Source organism: Octopus bimaculoides, chromosome 16, assembly GCF_046866305.1.
Source record: "Octopus bimaculoides isolate indiv1 chromosome 16, ASM4686630v1, whole genome shotgun sequence".
NCBI lineage: Eukaryota > Metazoa > Mollusca > Cephalopoda > Octopoda > Octopodidae > Octopus > Octopus bimaculoides.
The window spans coordinates 29,941,190-29,959,951 of record NC_142943.1 but is presented as its reverse complement, the minus strand read 5'-3'; the positions used below and the strand labels follow the sequence as shown (position 1 = coordinate 29,959,951).

The window sequence follows — 18,762 nt, the reverse complement described above, 5'->3', positions numbered from 1 at the left end:
GCGATAATGAAAATGAAATCTTTTTCATTTTCATTTGTTTTTCTAAGGTGTAAGTGATGTGAAGCAGTTGAATTCTTTATGCTACTCAATTTAAAGCCATCATCTGCTTCTTGGATGCTTTTAATAAAGTCCACTTTATTCCAAATTTTTCAGACCAGATAAATTACCCTTTGAAGCATAAATCTGAAGGGTATTAGCCACATCAATTTTAACGGTTTGTGAGGGCCTGCAATTGTCAGAAGCCCTCCCTCTCCTCTCCTTAATAACTTACTTGACACAAGTGAAGTTCTGCTTATATTACACTCACCATGTGCATTACTTGTCATTAAAAGCATAGCAAGAAGGAGATGAAGGAGGGGACAATGCTGATCCCCATCCCCATTGAAGGGGATCCTAATTTTCATAAAACATATGTCTATTAAAGTGGAATGTCAATAGTGTTTTTGGCCCTGTACTCTGGGAACCCTTGCTAAACTATACTGCTAGTCAGAGCCAGTGCTAGGAAGTGTGGGTTCAATTTGAGAATAGTTAGTGGAGGTCTTCTACTCTACAAAAGATTAATGTTTTATGCTTTGTGTAGCACGCCAGACCCAGCCAAAAAAAAACGTTGAGGGCTTAAGGCTCTCTATCATTAGTCACAATGATATACAAAATATTCATTATGTTCTCCACTCAAGCGTGTGTGCAGGGGTCCAATTTGAACGAATTTGTCTAACTGGCTGAAAGTGGGTCTAGCAGTAGCTAGACATAATTTAATTTTAATGTAAGGTATGAGTTATAGTCATCTAATTACATTCATTTCGGCTCACTAATTACATTTTGCCACTATCAATTTTTTTTTTTTTTTTTGTAATTTAAATGTATTAATTCATAAGAGATTTTTTTTTTTACCCTAAATTTGCAAAATGCTACCAACAACTGTGAATTGAAACACTAAATGTATCATAAAAAGCAATTAGTAACAGGTGTAAACATATACGGATATCGATAGTAGATACAAAGTTGACGAGGGCGAAGTCTACTAATTTTACATCATGAAATACAAAGGTCTTTTGCCGTCATTTCAAAGTGGTACCTGAATATTTCATAGCGGAATAATTTCTTCTTAAATATATCGCCATGTCATCAGAAATATATGATGTAAGTTTTTTAATGGTTTCAGTTTCAATTTTTTACTTAACCATTTACTGTAATTTTAAAACATTTTATTATGCTTTTTTTACATCCTTCGCTGTTTATTTTAATCCATGTTGATTAAAACGAATTTTTCAGAATAAGCAACATGAACTGGAGCAAATCTTGCACTCCAAAATTGCCTTTAACGTCAATTCTAAGAGGTTGATGACATTAAACTTGGGCATTTTGTCGAAAGAATGTCTAAACTTTTGATCACAGACTATTTCGTTTAAAAGAATTTAAGCATATATGTGAGAGAAATCAAAGTGCTTTAAGTTTATTTTCCCTTTTCCTTTAAATTATCAGAATTTCGCTCAAATATAATTTCCCATAGTAATAACCTAACTGTGCCGCTACATGTAAAATATACTTTTATATCTTAAGTAACAAACACTGATAAAGGTTATGAACACTTCCTTTTCAATTATATCTCTTATAATCAGTAACATTGCTGTTGATTCTAAATATAATACTTTGATTAAATCATTTTTTTTTCTTCGTCTTGCCCTTAATATTAGAAACCAACTTAATGTCGAAAAAAATTAATGCAAAATTTACATATTTTCTAATTAAAAATTACAGCAGAGACAAATTGTAAAAGTTATGGCACTAAATGAAATGTTGAACTCCACTGAACTTCGCCTTTTTTCCTTCGACAGATAATTTCGTATTTTAACACTTCTTTCTCCCTCAACAAGTTAAAAAGATTTAGTTTAACCACTCCCGTTTTTTTTGTTTTTTTTTCTAAAACATTCCCCAAAACAAAATATGAAAAGTATTAAAGTGGCCTTTAAACGCCCTAGCTTTTTCCTTCTTTTAAAAAAAAAAAAAATTGTTAGTTTTTGAAATAACTTTTAAATGTTACACACCCACTTTTTCCCCCCTTAAACATTTACGAAATACATAGAAACCAATTTCTGAAATCACTAACTTTTAAGCAGTTACAAGAAAGATAGAATTAACAACATATTACACTCTCTGGTGATATTGATTCTCGAAGATCAAAATGAGCCAGCGCTCGATCGATTAGAAATAGCAGTCAAATCATCTGGAACAACTAGTAAAGATCACATTATTCACCCTGCCCGGCCTGCGAAATATTGTTCACGGACATCTGGGAGAACTTCTAGCCAGTGCTCAACCACCAGACTCATACGTATAGTATACAGAAAATCAAGATCTTTTTATATTATAGAACTGCAAATCCATGAAATAAAGCAACAATTACAAAACACAACTAAGATTTGGAAAACACCAAGTAAAATGACAGCTCATAAATTACTAAAGGAATTCCCTCCCTCGGGCATTGAGAAGTCCTTTTACTGAAGCGAAAAACGTTATTGTAGAATCCAATTTCCAATTAAACGATTTTACTTCTTCGGTTTATCGCTATGATGAATATCTCTTCACGAAAATCGCCAGTGAAGAATTCATCCAATTGTTGTTGGTTCAGATTAGTAGATACTTCAGGACATACACTAAGTGCAACGGTTGAAACTTCATAGCTCACCGTCTGTGTAGTGGGGATCTCAAGAGCTAAAACTAAAATCTGCTACACATACTCAATAGGAAATTGCATGTCTGTGTATGTTAGTTTTCGAAAAGGTGGTTTCTTCGAAAGGTCGCAACACTAATTCTGGCAAATCGCGGTCTAATTTTTGTGCATTGATCAGACATCAGAGATCAGTAGTTGCCTCATGAAATGACCAACTAAACACAATTGGCAATGAAAGACAGCTGTAGTATTATTGACTGGATTTAATTCTGCCGTGATAGATATCTAACAGCAGTGAGATATTTCCGTCCAAATCTTGAGAAAATAGGCAAATCAGGAGTTACAGAAATTGATTCGTCTTTATGTATCACAAACGCCACATTAGAAAAACAAGATGAGGTGCGCCTGAAAGAAAAATGGTTTTCTTATTCCTGTTGAAAGCAGACGCACGGAATCTCTTATTCCGCTCGTTGAGAAATGGGTTGGTTGGTTGGTCCCAAATTAATCATTTGCTTATACACGTAGATGCATTTATAGAACCTTGAAAGAGATATAATTTGATCATGGAGTCGTTTAACAATTCTAGATATTTTGTGAATCGGTTAATTGAAGCGTTTACAAATGGAACGGAATCCATATGGTCGCATGCAAAAGACAAATTCAACTCTATGAATGGAACAAACCGTGATATCGCGGAGATTTGATGACGAATCCTTTTGACAATTTCGGAACCAAGTTGCCACTGCAGTTTATCCTTTGTGACATTAAAACTTTTTAGAGCGATCTATTATAGTTTGGTGGTCATGTAATGACAACAAGGTGAAAGTGGGATCAATGAAAATGAAAAGAAAATCATAATTGTTTAATGATCTGCAATGACTAAAAGATCGTCAAAGAAAAAATAACTTTTTGGGGATCTTTCTGATTTGACGGGCAACACTTTTCATTTATGTTTTATGTAGTGTTTTTGGTACCGAAACACTTTCAAACTTCGTATACTTGTATATCTTGTGTTATAGAACAGATAAAAAATTTTGTATTCGAACTTTAACATGAAATAACTTGCGATGTACAATTTTTTGTTAAGGAGGCTAAGAGAAAAAGTAGTTTTATATGACACATTCTACCAGTATCCCAAGTTTGAAAGTGTTTCGGTAAGAAAACAAGTGGTGCCCGTCAAATCAGAAAGAAGGCTTTCTCCTTAAGCAGACAAATAGCCAAAAAAAAAATCACCACTAGAATCTGTCAGTGTTAGATATACATTAAAGCTTAATTGGTACTTGTTACTACAAATATACGTGACGCTTTTGGTTGTTCACCATTTTTCGTCGCTTTTATTGGACTTACGGAAGCGAGAGAGAGAGAGGGAGCAGTATTTGTCAGTTGTACACTGGCTACATAAACAAAAGCACAAAATTGTCTGACCTCTCTTGACAGAACGCAATCTGAACAAGTTGTTAGCTCCGTCTCTCTCTCTCTATCTCTCAAATTACATGATCTTTCTCACTAGATACTTATGGAAATGACTGAGAATGCAACTGATTAAAATTTAACGATGCTTTAATAGCTAGTTCGATATTCAAATGTTTCAAATTCAAATACCGTCATCTATTTCGCCTTTTATCGGAAATCAGAAAACTAATTAAGATTCAATTGATTGAGCTATTTATTTTATACATTAAAAGCATCTATAAAAAAAAAAAGACAGAAAAGTTCTCTTTTATATTGCCTATCAGCCTAAGTGGTTAATCAACACGTACTTACTTCTACATATTCGTAAAATTCATATTTGAATGAGGCAGTAATTCATAGAGAGGACAATATCAGTTTTCTATTACCTCATCCATTAAAACAACGTTCGAGTTAATGTATGTTATTGGGGGTAGTGCTGTGCATATGAATGCGCTCGGAAAGTCATTGGGGTTATTCATATTTTCATGAAAAACAAGTTCTTTTGGTTCACATGTCTAGTGTGATCGAGAAATGTTGCTGAAATAAAAGAATGGAAATCAACAAATGTAGTCTGTAACCTAATGAAATCGATATACAGCAAATCGATGTCCTGTTCAACTGAAATTTGTTTTGTATTGACACTAGCTGAAATAAGAATAGCAAACAACCTATTCTACTTATTCCTTGCTCGGAAAGGGGTGCTGTAAAAGAGAGAGAGATGGGGAAGAACCAATGCATGGCAGAGAAACTACTTTCTCATTAGTCCAATCAAATGATGAGCAACTAAGATTTCACTTGGTAGTATGGGAGCTGCCGCGTTATCCCCGCTTTTGATTGCTTGTAAACATCGAAACAAAATTAATGTTAGAGCTGGTGAGAAGGAAGACAAACTGGTTGAACATGCCATGCATATGTGCACAAGACACAAGTGAATTTGCATGATGTGTGAACGAAATGCCAGTGAGTCTATCCAATGTGTGTGCATCTATAAACTTGTAGAAAAGTGATTAAGAAAGGGTTATGATGTTTTAGTATATGTACAAATATGAGTTTGAGTTTCTGGCTACTACGTGTTCTTTGTTGAAAATTGAGTTAGTTTGTAAAATGAAATAGTTTAATAGAATTCTGTATTGAAAGCGCAGCTGCGAAGTGTGGTGAGTTTTGGTAACAATGTCGAGGTTACGGTAATTAATTCACGTTGTTCTTCATGTGAGCTCATGATGATAACTGCTAACTGGAGCGACGTAACCGTTGAGCTAGTAAACATTCTGCAAAGCTGTATCTGGGGATTCTGTAGAAACAGTATCTTGGTTGACACATCATATCTGGTCTGCAAACCATTCTAGTAGATAAATTTAGACCTTAACGACATAGCCTCTCTCTAATATAAGTTGCTGATAGGTCTGAAAGATGGTTAAAACAGCAAGGTCCTCCGAGTCATCAGGGTGTTATCAGTGAAAAAACAAATTTCTAAGATTTAATAGGGCTATGTGGTCGAGAATAGAAAATTCACAGCTGTTTGACTTTTTGCTTTAAAATAATTGAAATATCACTTCCGTCAAACTATATCAATTTTTTTGTCGTTAATTAACCAGCAACTGTCATTCAGTTATTCACATTTTTTTCATCTTTACATTACGTCCAATTTGCTTTCAGATGAAAATAAGTAAATGAATAAATAAATGAATGACTAAATAAATAAAAAGAACGAATGAAGTAGTTTTGGTGAAGAAACATGAGTTGGTTTAAACGAATAAGCAAAACCAGAATAATGGAATAGAAGCTTATATATTCTGGAATGCTTTGCTTCTGTAAACGAGTATTTCCTGCTGAAAAGCGGAAGTTGACATTCTGTTTATGTTGCAGGCAGACGGCGCAATGCTGAAACCTAAAGTTTTAACCGAAGTTCTCCGTCAAGTGAATACTTCTGGAGTTCAGAGTACTTTGTAAGTATATTTTTGACTAATTAAATAGTTTCTTTTAAATTATTTATACAAGAAAAATGGTTTTAGCATTTCATGTCCATTTCATGTCGAGTTGTCATTTCTCTTTCCCGACATCGTCACTGATGTCAATTTCTTATGCTAATGGATTCTTCCTCCGTGTTATTTCAAATAATCCACACACATTTCAACCACCTCTACCGTTTTAATAATTTATTTCCTTATTTTTTATTATTCGTAAAATGTTTCTGAGAAGTCATATGCTGAAGATCTATTATTACCAGATATAGTAGCCCTTAAGTTTTTGGTTACAAAACCTGAAGACACCTCGTACACGCTTCAAGTGTTAGATTGTTAGGAGGCTTTCCTAGATTTGTCCATTTCTCGCTAATTTAATTACCAAAAAAAAAAGAAAAGAAAAAAAAAGCAATCTTTTTCAAGCATTTAAGCACGTGAATGTCCCTTGATGCTTTTTAAGTTTTTATTCGCTAAATTTTTTACAATTGATATTTTAGTTATGAAAAATATTTTTCATTCACATTTCCCTGTCTTGAAACTGTGTTTAAGATTTCTCATAATTCCCCGTGTTTTGTAACCAAAACAATTAGATTGTTCGAAATTTAACAATTGCTAATTAAATTCTGTATTTTATTTCAACTAGACCTTTTTTTGTCTCAGTGTATATATGGAGTTTGCTACGCAGGAAGATTTGTCGAATGTGTTCTAACTTTTTACTTTAACGTTTCCATTCCCGAAAGTCCATTCCAATCCCGTGATTATTTTGATCACTTGGCAGAGGTATAGTTTCAAAGAAACCTATATAAATTGATCATATTCTGTTTTCGCCCCGTGTTCCAGGTCATGTGGCGTTTCTGTTCGTTGCTATTTCTGGATTCGGTTGTTATCTTATATTTTAACTGCGAGTAACATATGAACGGAACGATGACATAATCTACTCTTCTAATTAGTGAATGGAAAAATATATATCACAAAAGCATTTCTTCGAAAAACACTCATTAATCAGTAGTCGGAGTGAAAATAATACCAATAAGACCGGTAATTCCATTGTTTGTCGATTTGGGTGTGTGCAGTCATTTGTTCGAATCACTTGAATAATTTCCGCAGTTAAAACAAAGCATGTACTTGAATTATAAATCTCTGTGAGTCTATGAAAAATTACTACTATTGAAACGACGAATGATCTGGGCATATATATTTAAATGGATTTTATTTTGGACTAAGAATCGAACAAAAGTAACGTTAAAGCGAACGACGGAGTTTCAACGTGGTAACTCGACCTGCTAGAAATAGCAGCTAAATTTCCGTCAATTCATACTCTAACGTCATAACGGTGGAAAAGGCACGTTATGTATTGTTATCCTAAGATACATTATTCCTGAAAATGAACCGGTGTGTTAGTGTCTAGAAAGATTTTTAATAATCGGTTTGCTGAATCAGAGCTAACCTCGGGCAACACGACTACTTGTAACTTCTTTATTATAGCCTCTGTTTTTCCCGTCACCTTCCATCAAAGAATTGAATCCATGTCTAACTCAGCAAGTTCATTTACTCTTTTAAACTCCCAAAACCTAACGAATCCATTTCTTTCATGATTCTGTTATTGAATAATGATCGGATTTAGTGATTCACTTGTGAAGATTAATAACCAAGAAGGCTTTTAGTTAAAAGTCAACACCTCTCACTTGGAATATTCAGGATTCGGAAAAATAATCCCTTTGCAGTATAAATACAAATCAAATAGTTTAAAACTATATTGTTAGGTAAAGTCTTCAGTGATTTGATAATGCTAATAGCAAGTTGTACATTGTCACAAAGCTACAAATATGAGACAGGGGTGGACTAAAGGGGCACATGCCCCACTCAAGAAAAGAAGTGTGCCCTTCTAAATAATGTTGTTTTGCCCTTTTTTCCTGGAATTGTATTCCCTTCTGACCTTGTGCCTTCCCTTCGAAAAATTCCTGTGATTGCACCTGTGAGAGGAAGGTGTAGGTATGTCAACCAGTCGTAGTACTTGGCCAGTTCTATTTTATTAAACCCCAAAGAAGTAAAATTCAAATCTGGTAGAGTTTATTTCATACAAAGAACAAAACTTAAGACTGGGGTAACCATGTATATCTCCTCTACAGCAAGACACCTGTTTTTGTGCCCTTGTTATACTTCTTGTTACTTGGCATGAAGCCGTCCTCCTTCAATACTGCTCCTCCTCTTAGTTGAGGGAGCTTTGTCTTGCAAGATATATGGTGACCTCACCGATGTTGGTACCATGTAAGAAGCACCCAGTCCACTCTGTAAAGTGGCATTAGGAAGAGCATCCAGCTGTAAAAACCATGCCAAAGCAGACATTGAAGCATAGCTTATCAGCTCCTGTGAAACCATTTGATCTATGCCAGTGTGGAAGACAGACATTAAATGATGAGGAGGAGGAGGAGGAGGACGAAGATTTAGTCTGAAGTAATATTTTTGTTAACAGAACAATGACAACATTTAACCCTTCAGCATTCAGATTATTTTGTCAAATGTAACGTTTAATTATTGACATTGTTTTGAATCAGTAGCTCTGAGATTTCAATGATGTGTTTGCTTATTTTTAGAATGGCATTGTAGGGTAGGCAGGAAAGATCAGGTCTGGCTTGTTTGAACATAAAGCTAGTAGAATATTTGGGCCGAATTTGGCTGGTTTAAATGCTAACAGATTAAATGTTTTTTGCTTTTTCTGTTATGATTTAACTCTATGTTTATGTCTTTTCAGTTTTGTTTACTTAAACGTGTCAGATTTCTAACATTGAACTTTGACTTGAAATTTTGTTGCTTTTCTTACATTAGAACTTGGTTTTCATTTAATATATTACACTGCACAATGAGTGAACTTTATGATGAATTACAACTTTATATGGAACAGGTCAATGAAGTTATAAAAAATTATAGTTGTTTATTAAAGAGGGAGAGAGTTATTAGATTAGATGAAATGCAGTTTGGTTTTTTGCCAAGAAAAAGTACTGTGGATACTCTCTTCCCAATGAGAGAATTGCAGAAGTACTTAGCTAAAAGTAAGATACTGTACATAGCATTCGACCAACTGTGGAGAGCCTTCTTGTGAGTGCCATAATAGCCATGTTCAGAGATATTGTCAGTAAGGTGAGAATTAATAATCAATGAGTGGTGTGTGCAGATAGTTTAACAGGGATCTGTTCTTGGTCCCCTTCTATAAATCATAGTCTTCCCAGCCGTTATTAAAGAGTTTAAGATTGATTACCCATGAAAACTCCTTTATGCTGATGACCTTACAACTGAATCTGTTGAATTAAATTGTAATAATGAAATTATTGTGTTCAGTTCTCAGATGCATTACAACTTATCAAAGGTGCATGTACAGTGCATAGGATTATGTACAAATGTCAGGAAAGTGAACAACGTATGGGTCATGATATACATGTGTGCATGCATATGGAGGGTGGGGATATCAGGTGTAATATCAGCGAATTTCAGGAAGCATGGAGGTTTTAAAGATGCCTGCATAGCATTCAGCAGTGAGTTCTGTGCCTTCTTTGGGATCATCAGTAAGTTAGAAAACTGATAGATCTCATCTTCTATCAGGGAAACAGCCTGACTCACCATGTAGAAAAGGAATAATTAGAAATTCCATAGGATGTGCCCAATGGAAACTATGGGGATTTAGTGGCATAAGAGGAAGCTGACATAGAAGGTTATCTTTGTAACTAGCAGATGGTCCTGAAAGAGATTTTCTCAAATGCCTAGGAGGATCCTTAGAGGTGGCAGACAGCTTCTGCTACCTAAGTGACCCAATTAGCAATGGTGGAGAATGTGACCTTCAGTAGTTTGGTCTTCTATACTTCTTTCTGAGGCATCTCCTTTGCCTTTGTAGCAGTGGACAATGCTGTGGCAATTCTAAGAAGTATTAGAGGAGTAAAAGAGCTCTGAGACAGTTTGAATGATAATGCAGCATGCCTACAGATCAAAGTAAAAAGCTCTTTGCAAATATTGTAACCGTGATGTTTAAAATGTTATTGATTTCTGCAATTTAATTTTCTTTTTCTCTCCTTAAGACTTCTGAATCAAGAAGGGGCTTTATTAGCCTATGCTGGCTATGCTAACAAAGATCCCCAAGTTACAGCAACAATTGCTAGCAATATTTGGGGTGCATATGTGAAAAGCGGAGATATGGCCTTAGATGGTGACAAATTGAAGTATGTTTTGTTACACAATGAGGTAAGGAAGCTTTATTTTTTTCAAAGAGAGCAAGACTTATTCTTTGAATATCAGTTCTACACATAAATTCTCATAACACACCGTATACATGTAATAATTTTATATTCACGAAAATCTTACACCAGTAAGCTACCAACAAAATATTGGGTTGGTGCATAATTATTGCAGCTTTTTTTCACCAAATTTTATTCGACAAAAACAATAACAATATTTAAGAAAAACATCTTTAAATGACGGTCTGACTGTCTGCGAAGCAAATGGGAAACGGTAATTGAAGTAGATGGTGAATATGCTTTGTAATAATCATTTAAAGATGTTTTTGTTGAATAAAATTTGTTGAAAAAAGCTGCAATGATTATGCACCAACCCAATATGAAGAATCTTTGTTAGAATTCGCCCTTTGGAACCCTCCAAAGTAAAGGATGGAATAGAACTCAACCTTTTCACACACACACACACACACACATATATAAAATTTTATGCTTGTGTTTCTGAGATCTGTCTCAATTGTAAAGTTCCTCCTTTGGTGCACTTGTAGCAACTAAAGAAACCATATTTCTATTTTTCAACCTCAGATATTTTATTTGCCACAAATGCTGGATGTTGTAAGTCTTCTCATTGGCATTTCTTGATTTTTGTAGGAAGGTAAAGTTGCAATTACCTGCGTAGGAAACTTACTTCTTTGTATTTATGCAAAAGAAACTGTAGATTTTGGAATGTTAAAAGCAAAGGTAAGATAATCTTTATTTCCTGTTATTCCATTCTTAACTGAGATAGTCAAAAAATATTGTTCTTTCTTTAGAAATTGGATTTCTTTTATTCTTTATATTCGCTTTTTCACTCACTTACTTGTACTCTTTCTCTCTCTCAGACATGTAAGGTTTACTTTCTTTATAGAATTAAACACACACACACACCTTTGCTTTCACTCACTAATTGTTTAATCCAGGATTTATCATTGAATTTGCCAGATTTTGTTTGCATTTTCTCATCTTGATGCCCTTCCTATCTCATATTGTTTATTAGTTTATATCAGTAGTTCTTGACTAGGGTTCACATGACCCTTGATGGTCCATACGAGATTTTGTCATTAAAATTCATCATCATTCAGTTCTATATTTAAGAGGTGAGGAATTATGTACATTATTTACATTTGACGGACATTTGTCCTGATCATGTTTGTTGTTAACACGTTTCGGCTGATATACCCTCCAGCCTTCAATAGGTGTCTTGGGGAAATTTCGAACCTGGGTTCTCATTCCTAAGGAATATATAATAACATCAAAAATACCTTAATTAATTACTTCTACATGCAGTTCTAGAAAGACATTTTCATACTCCAAAGTGTTAAGGCCGCATCCCCTCGTGAAAAGGATTAGCTTGTAAGAGTCGTGTGCCAGTGTCCTGTAAAAGTGTTCATTTCAGTGGCACGTTAAAAGCATCCCCTGGCATATTCTGTAAAAGTGGTTGGTTTTGGGAAGGGCATCCAGCCATAGAAACCAAGCCAAATCAAATTGGAACCTGATGCAGCTCTCCAGCCTTGCCAGCATGGAAAAGGGACATGGGATGATGATGATGATGAACAATACCAAGCACAGCCCCTTAGCAACTTTAACATAATTTAAACCTGATAACATTTGAATTACTCTGAAATGACTTCTTACTATCAAATTTGTAATTACTTGAACTTAATGAATCTTTTCGTTATTTTACAGCTACAAGCACTTGCCACGTATTTAGAAGGACCTTTACAACGTGTGGCTGCTTCCTGATCCAATTTTCTGTTGAAATAGCCAGTATTACGTTCCTCCTACACCAGTGAACCCTTGCAATTATCTGCTGGCCAAACCTGTATTGGATGGGTTGGGGAACCTTCAACTGCTTCCTCACAATTTAGCAGAAATATTTTTTTTTTTAACTCAAAGAGAAATTGAACATTATACAATGATCTTCCTCAAAATTAAATTCACCCATCTAATACAAGCCAATACACCATACCTGGAATATTTTTTCTTCATTTAAGTAATATGGTGTGGGCCAGACAAAGTAAATACTTGAATACCTGTCTTTTCCATGATTTTTATTTCTGTGCAAATACAAATTTTTTTTTTTTAAAAAAACAGAAAGGTTGTATATTACTTTTTTAATCTATGAACAATTGTTTTCTGTAAGTTAATACTAAGCAGTATTATTTGAGGCTTTGGGGTAACGAAAGACATTTTAACCTTTAGTCTGCTGGATTAACCTCTGCTAACAGTGTCATATTATTTTCAAATCTATTTTTTTGCAGCAGCAATGAAGATTTGAATCTGGTCGCTTAAAAGTGTCACATTTAATGATAACAATTTCAAATTACATTTCACCACTAAATATCTGAATCACCAAAACAAATATGTAATGTTGTGACCAAGGTTGCCTGCAGTGTGCTAAAGATTAAAACAAAAGATTATTATTAAATTTTTTTTTTATATTTTTATTTTTCCTTCTCATTTTAAAATATAAATTTTGGCTATATGATGCTCTGGTTTTAAGGCTCTCTAATAATGAAACGTTTCTTTTCATTGCTTTCCCATAAATGATAACTCTAACTTTTAATAATTTGAATTTTCATTTATTTAATTTTTTTTTTTTTTTATAAATATTTCAATATTGACATAGGTTTCTATCTCTTTCCTTCTTTTTATTATTTTTTTTTTCTTATTTAACTGTTCTGAAGGAAGCGGTCAGTCTTAGGCTGCTATTCTTGGACCAAAAGAAATTAAACATTCACTATTGCGCCTTGAAATTAAAAGTAAATTTATAAAAAAAAAAAATTTAAAAAAATAAACAAATGCAAATTGTCAAAATGTTTTTGAGACATTTTACTGCAGCTAATAATTATTCATTTTGGTTATAAATATTATCTTAGAGAAATATAGTCTAAACCTTTGATTTTTTTTTTCCATTTTAGTGAATTTGTGGATAAAAGATCATTTCTGAAACCAAATTTGTAGTTTTATTGGTTCAATTTACTGAATTTTAAGTGTGGTATTCTTGAATTTCTATAGGAAAATGAGTATCACATTTGCAGCAGTGTGGATTAATTGTGCAACAATGCATATCAATGTTATCTCCTGTTTTGGACCATGTTTATGTTCCAACAGTGCCATTTTAACTCTTGCATCTTTGTTGCCACTGCTTTTTGGATCAGAAAAACAAGTATTGTCGATATTTGCATTTTGTGGACATTGCAAGGAAGAACAACATACCTTTTTACCATGCAAATATAAATATTTGTATTTTATTTAATTCAATAAACTAATTCTTTAAATATTTTTTTTTAAATTAAAGTTTCAATTTGTTTTCTTTTCTTCTACTCGGCCTTCGCCAGTGCAGCATAACCAGCCCATTTAAGAGTACTCTTCAATCATTGGGTAATAAACTGTGCTTGCAAAGACCTGTTGAGGCAAGTGAAGTTGTTGTCATGGCCGCTGATAGTACCACCTGATTTTTATTATTATTATATACATATATATTGTTGTTGGCTCTCCATCGCTTACGACATCGAGGATTCCAGTTGATCCGATCAACGGAACAGCCTGCTTGTAAAATTAACGTGCAAGTGGCTGAGCACTCCACAGACACGTGTACCCTTAATGTAGTTCTCGGGGATATTCAGCGTAACACACTGTGACAAGGCTGACCCTTTGAATTACAGGCACAACAGAAACAGGAAGTGAGAGAAAGTGGTAGTGAAAGAGTACAGCAGGGTTTGCCACCATCCCCTGCCGGAGCCTCATGGAGCTTTTGGTGTTTTCGCTCAATAAACACTCAACGCCTGGTCTGGGAATCGAAACCGCGATCCTACAGCCCTAACCACTGGGCCATTGCACCTCCATACATATATACATACATACAGTAATCCTTCACCATATCGCAGTTCACCTATCATGGTTTATTATTTAAGCTTATGTTGATTCCTCTGTGGTGTTGTTTTGCATTTATAATAAAATATATACAAATTATAAAAATAATAAAAACAAAAATATACAGCACAGTACGGTTTCTACTTGGTGGGGGTGGAACATAAAACCCATAGTAATCGAGGGATTACTGTGTATGTGTTTCGTGCCTCCTTATCAGGACATGGTCGTAAATGAGTGTGACTGTCATACAAGCAGTATCATTCATTTCCAATATCCTGTGAGAACATGTCTGGCCATTAAGAAATATTACTTTACTTGGAAACAGGTGAGGACAAGCAACAGATAGAAACCAGCTGTAGAAATTCTGCCTCAATAAGCTCCACCTGATCCATGAAAGCATGGAACAGTGGACATATGATGATGATTGGTCTTAAAGAGTGATTTACATTCAGACTTCTTTAGTCTATCAAGCAAATCTAAAGCTGATTTTGTTAGAATTCTTCAATTTTCTAGACAATAATTACTTCTTTATAATGAAAGAATTCAACAGACAAACACCAATTTGTTGCTCAAAGATTCTACTCGGCGGTATTTACAACCAAGCATTTTCTTAAGTAATGCAGTGAATGAAAAAATCTTAATTAACTAAACAAATGGTGACAAACTTATTCAGTTTGAATTAAACAGTTGAAAACAATATAAGATAAAAAGAAAATTCTTTACACATGAATCTATCAAAATAAAGAAAATGCATCAAAAAATGTAACCTGCGAGGAACAGGTTTTAATGGAAATCAAAACAAAAATCTAACCAAAGGTAAATGAAAAATGCTTAACATTTATTTCTTTATAATGCCATGCAATATTGTGTATCAATAGCAGACCAATATTACAGAAATATCCTGCATATAACAGATTTGTTTCTTTAATTTTAGAAATCAACACAAATACATTTACAAAAGCAGTTTTTGTAAAGCTTGATGTGGGGGGGAAAGCAACCATAAAGCTGGAGATTCAGTTCCATAAAGATTTATTGGTAGAGAAATAAAATTTACAAATTCCAAGATGACAAAACAAAGTTCAAACAATTTACGTAGTTTATTTCCTATAATTCTTCATATGAAAGTGAACATTTTGAAGGACAGTGCTGTGCTGCTATTTCAGTTTGGTTCATGTTATTTTGTTTTTACATTTGGTTCTTTCTTGCTTTAAGTGTCATGTGATCGTCTGTTTCTGAGGCACAGCTCCACACTGAATATAATAACATCACAATTAATTACCTGAAGATTAATCACGTTGATAAAAATTTTCAATAAATTTGTTCCTTGTAAAATTTCCAACACTAAATATAATAATAATGATAATAATATTCATAGAAGACACCAACAGCTGAAGTACACCTTTTTGGTAACAATTCATCATAGCACACCCACCATTTATCACAAAGGAATGTACCTTAGTAGAGTATATTATTTTCCACATAAATACAATACATTTGATACTCAGGTAAATAATAATAATAATTTTTTTGAAATATAAATTCAGTGCAAATAGCTGCGCATTCAGGTTTTGGTAAAAATCCAGTACAGGTGTCCGGAAATTATTTCCCTCTCTTTAAATAACTCACTGTATCCTTTGAAAGAATACTGACGACATTGGAAGGTCAATACTAACCAATCTGAGGCAAGATTGAAAACAGCTAATTTGATTAAAGAAGGAATAAGGAAAGAAATGTTTCTTTCAATTGGTTTCAAACGCTTTCAATTTGAACTTTATCATCGACTGAAGGAATGGGTAATAACATATGAGAGCTGCACTGACTACCAATACTAGAATCCTCGGTGCTGCTAGCTGGTGTTCCAGGCATTGAAATACATTCCTCATTGCCCATGTTCAGCAAAGGATAACCCAAGTGTTCTATATCTGAATGGTCAGTTAATGTGTTATGGTATAAGATTTTCTTATTGTATTCTTCTTCATCCTCATCATCTTCTAAAGTTATCGATTTGAAATCAACATCTGGAAAGATGAAATTAAAAAGAAAATTATTCAGGAGCAAAGCAAATGAATTTAAACTGTCTACAGACATCTACAATAAATGTTCATTGCTATACAAATTTCAGTATGAAATGGGACATACTAGCTGAATAAGATACAAGATAACAGAACAATTAACACTTGATATTTTGTGTTTGCAATTAATATAACAAAGCAATTTGTAGTTGGTATTGATGGGAACATTTGATAATGAGAAAGAAAGAGATTATGATGATATGGGTTCATTGAAAATCCAACTTCAAATAGAGCAAAAATGAGAAAAATAACTTTTTTTTTTATCTCAAATGATTTAAGTTTAAACATGAAAATTTTAAATTAGCCTTGTGCAATTATTGAAAGTATCAATAACGCCCCATCCATCCCCACTCCACTCCAGCAATTTAAGAACAATTGACATGTATTATTTTTTTTTGCACCTGTCTGGCTATGGAGAAATATTACATTAGCTGCAAACAGATAAGGGTTGGTGAAAGGAAAGGTATCCAGCCATACAAAATCTGCTTTAAGAAACTCTAAGCCATGCAAGCATGGAAAAGTTGACGTCAAGGCAATGATGATGGTGGCCGTCCTTTTTTTTCTTTCTTTGCAGTGGTTGCTTTGAACATAGATGGTCAGAGTAGCCACTAATTGGAGATGGTCAGAGCATTGGCAAATAGTAGTCACTGAACAACCAACATTATGAAGTTAATGCAGTTGGACAATTCTCAATCATATCTCTGGTGATAAGTTATTTAACAATCAAAACATATCTTAAGATATAATGAAATAATTATTAATGGTTTGTCTTACATAGAGGATTATACCAAATATTATACTGGAAGTAGTTTAAAATTTTCTTAGGTTATGTGATGATCATTTTTGTCAACAACTGCATTATGCTAATTAAAATGTTTATGCTTAAACTTGTATCATTTAAAAGAGTAAAAAAATTCTCAAGCTATACAGCTATCTATGTCACATACTTAATGTATATACATTGCTGATAGGCTAGTTACTGCAGTATTTGTCCTGATATAACATTTCTTATGGATTTGCTATGTTAAAGAGAATGAAAATTCATCCCAGCAGTAGCCATAAAAGATGTTATCTCAGGACAACTACAACAGTAAGTAGCCAATTAGCAGTTTGTATACATTAAGTATGATACACAGGTGGCTATTTTAAGCAAATACTACCTCAAATACATATACTGGGTTCTCTATTTATATTTAGCTTGAATCATATGTAATTAAATAAACATACATAATTGACATTTAATCACTGATATACACTGGTTTCTAAATTAAATGATGCCACTGAAGATAGCTGAAATTGACTGGGTCATTCTGGGTGTTGTCGTACAGATAAAAGAATATCTTGTTTATATCTTAATACTGCAGCACTGTGTCGATGGCCTACATATTTAAATTTCATATAAAATCAGTCAAGCCACAGTAAAATGCTACTAATGTAGATAAGATGCAATAACAAAGGACACAACTGTATTGGGATAAAAAAAAAGGTTAAATGAGTTTGTGAAACGCATTTATTTCCTATCAGGTTGTAATGGGTGGCAGGTTGATGAAATTAGTGGAGTATTGAAGAAAATTCCTTGCAGTAGATGTTCTGGCTCTTTACAGAATTGAAATCTGACTGAAGTACATTTTGCCTTTTAACCTTTTGATATAGATTTTGTACCAGTCAAGTATTGGGACAAATGGTATTGACATACTCCACCCACCCCTGCACTCCTCAAAATTGCTGGCCCTGTACCTAAATTCATCATCATTGTCATTTAATGTCTGCTTTCCATGCTGGCATGGGTTGGACGGTTTGACTGGCAAACTAGAAGGCTGCACCAGGCTCCAATCTGATCTGGCAGAGTTTCTACAGCTGGATGCCCTTCCTAACGCCAACCACTCCGAGAGTGTAGTGGGTACTTTTTACAGGCCACTGGCACAAGGCCCAATCAGGCAGTACTGGCATCCAACTGAAGAAACTATGCTAAAGCAGACAACTGGAGCCTGATGCAGCCCTGTCAAACTGTCCAACCCATGCCAGCACAGAAAACAGACATATGATGATGATGATGATGACGACAATGATGATCAGAATGCCAAGTAGCAGCTACTATTTAGTCACAATTGGTACTTGTGTTGTCAGCTGTTTATATATTCTGTTACCTCACAATTAGTATTTGTTGATATGTTCTATTAGTTTACCCTCCACTTGTTTTTATTTAATATCTACAAACAGAAGTAAACACGCTTTCCCTTATATTTGATGAAAGAAAAAAGGTTATTTTTTTTTTCTCTCAAATGTTGTTGGCTGTTACTGAATTAATGCTGTTATATTTAAACCAAAATCCTTAACTCTTCATATCAAACCCCTTTTTAAATCAGTCCATTGACATTGCTAAGCCATCATCTCTTTACAATTTGGTGTCGTAGAATCCCATAAAATCCCCCACTTCCACTCCACAGAAACATCAAACAGTTTGATCCACT

General features: G+C 34.0%; 3 protein-coding genes across 10 annotated transcripts in view; 1 reads left to right on the top strand and 2 right to left on the bottom strand.

The window, feature by feature from the left end:
- LOC106870688 (protein ecdysoneless homolog) overlaps window positions 1–2,165 on the bottom strand; it is a 42,182-nt gene extending 40,017 nt beyond the window's left edge. The window contains exon 1 of the mRNA XM_089364327.1: window positions 2,150–2,165. The gene's annotated coding sequence lies outside the window, so the exon portion shown is untranslated. The remainder of the gene's footprint in view (window positions 1–2,149) is intronic.
- Window positions 322–13,650, top strand: LOC106870689 (ragulator complex protein LAMTOR2). The gene is made up of 5 exons (XM_089364329.1): window positions 322–1,140; window positions 5,990–6,069; window positions 10,152–10,314; window positions 10,956–11,045; window positions 12,030–13,650. Exons 1-5 carry the CDS (start codon window positions 1,120–1,122, stop codon window positions 12,084–12,086), a joined length of 411 nt encoding a protein of 136 aa, XP_089220455.1. The 5' UTR covers window positions 322–1,119; the 3' UTR covers window positions 12,087–13,650.
- A 1,386-nt stretch (window positions 13,651–15,036) lies between these two features.
- The window catches only part of LOC106870686 (putative E3 ubiquitin-protein ligase MGRN1), a 48,111-nt gene continuing 44,385 nt past the window's right edge, over window positions 15,037–18,762 (bottom strand). For all 8 annotated transcript variants that reach the window (XR_008265792.2, XR_001409556.3, XR_016244625.1 and 5 more), the window contains one exon: window positions 15,037–16,237. Coding sequence is in view for 2 of the 8 variants with exons in the window: in XM_014916841.3 (XP_014772327.1) it covers window positions 15,969–16,237 (269 nt within the window). In the remaining 6 variants the exon portion in view is untranslated. The remainder of the gene's footprint in view (window positions 16,238–18,762) is intronic.

Excerpts from the sequence above, each read along its gene's own strand:
- LOC106870689 (XM_089364329.1), top strand. The coding sequence starts at position 1,120 with ATGTCATCAGAAATATATGAT. Across the intron at positions 1,141-5,989 it reads TGTCATCAGAAATATATGAT|GCAGACGGCGCAATGCTGAA; the intron begins GTAAGTTTTTTA and ends TTTATGTTGCAG. Across the intron at positions 6,070-10,151 it reads TCTGGAGTTCAGAGTACTTT|ACTTCTGAATCAAGAAGGGG; the intron begins GTAAGTATATTT and ends TCTCTCCTTAAG.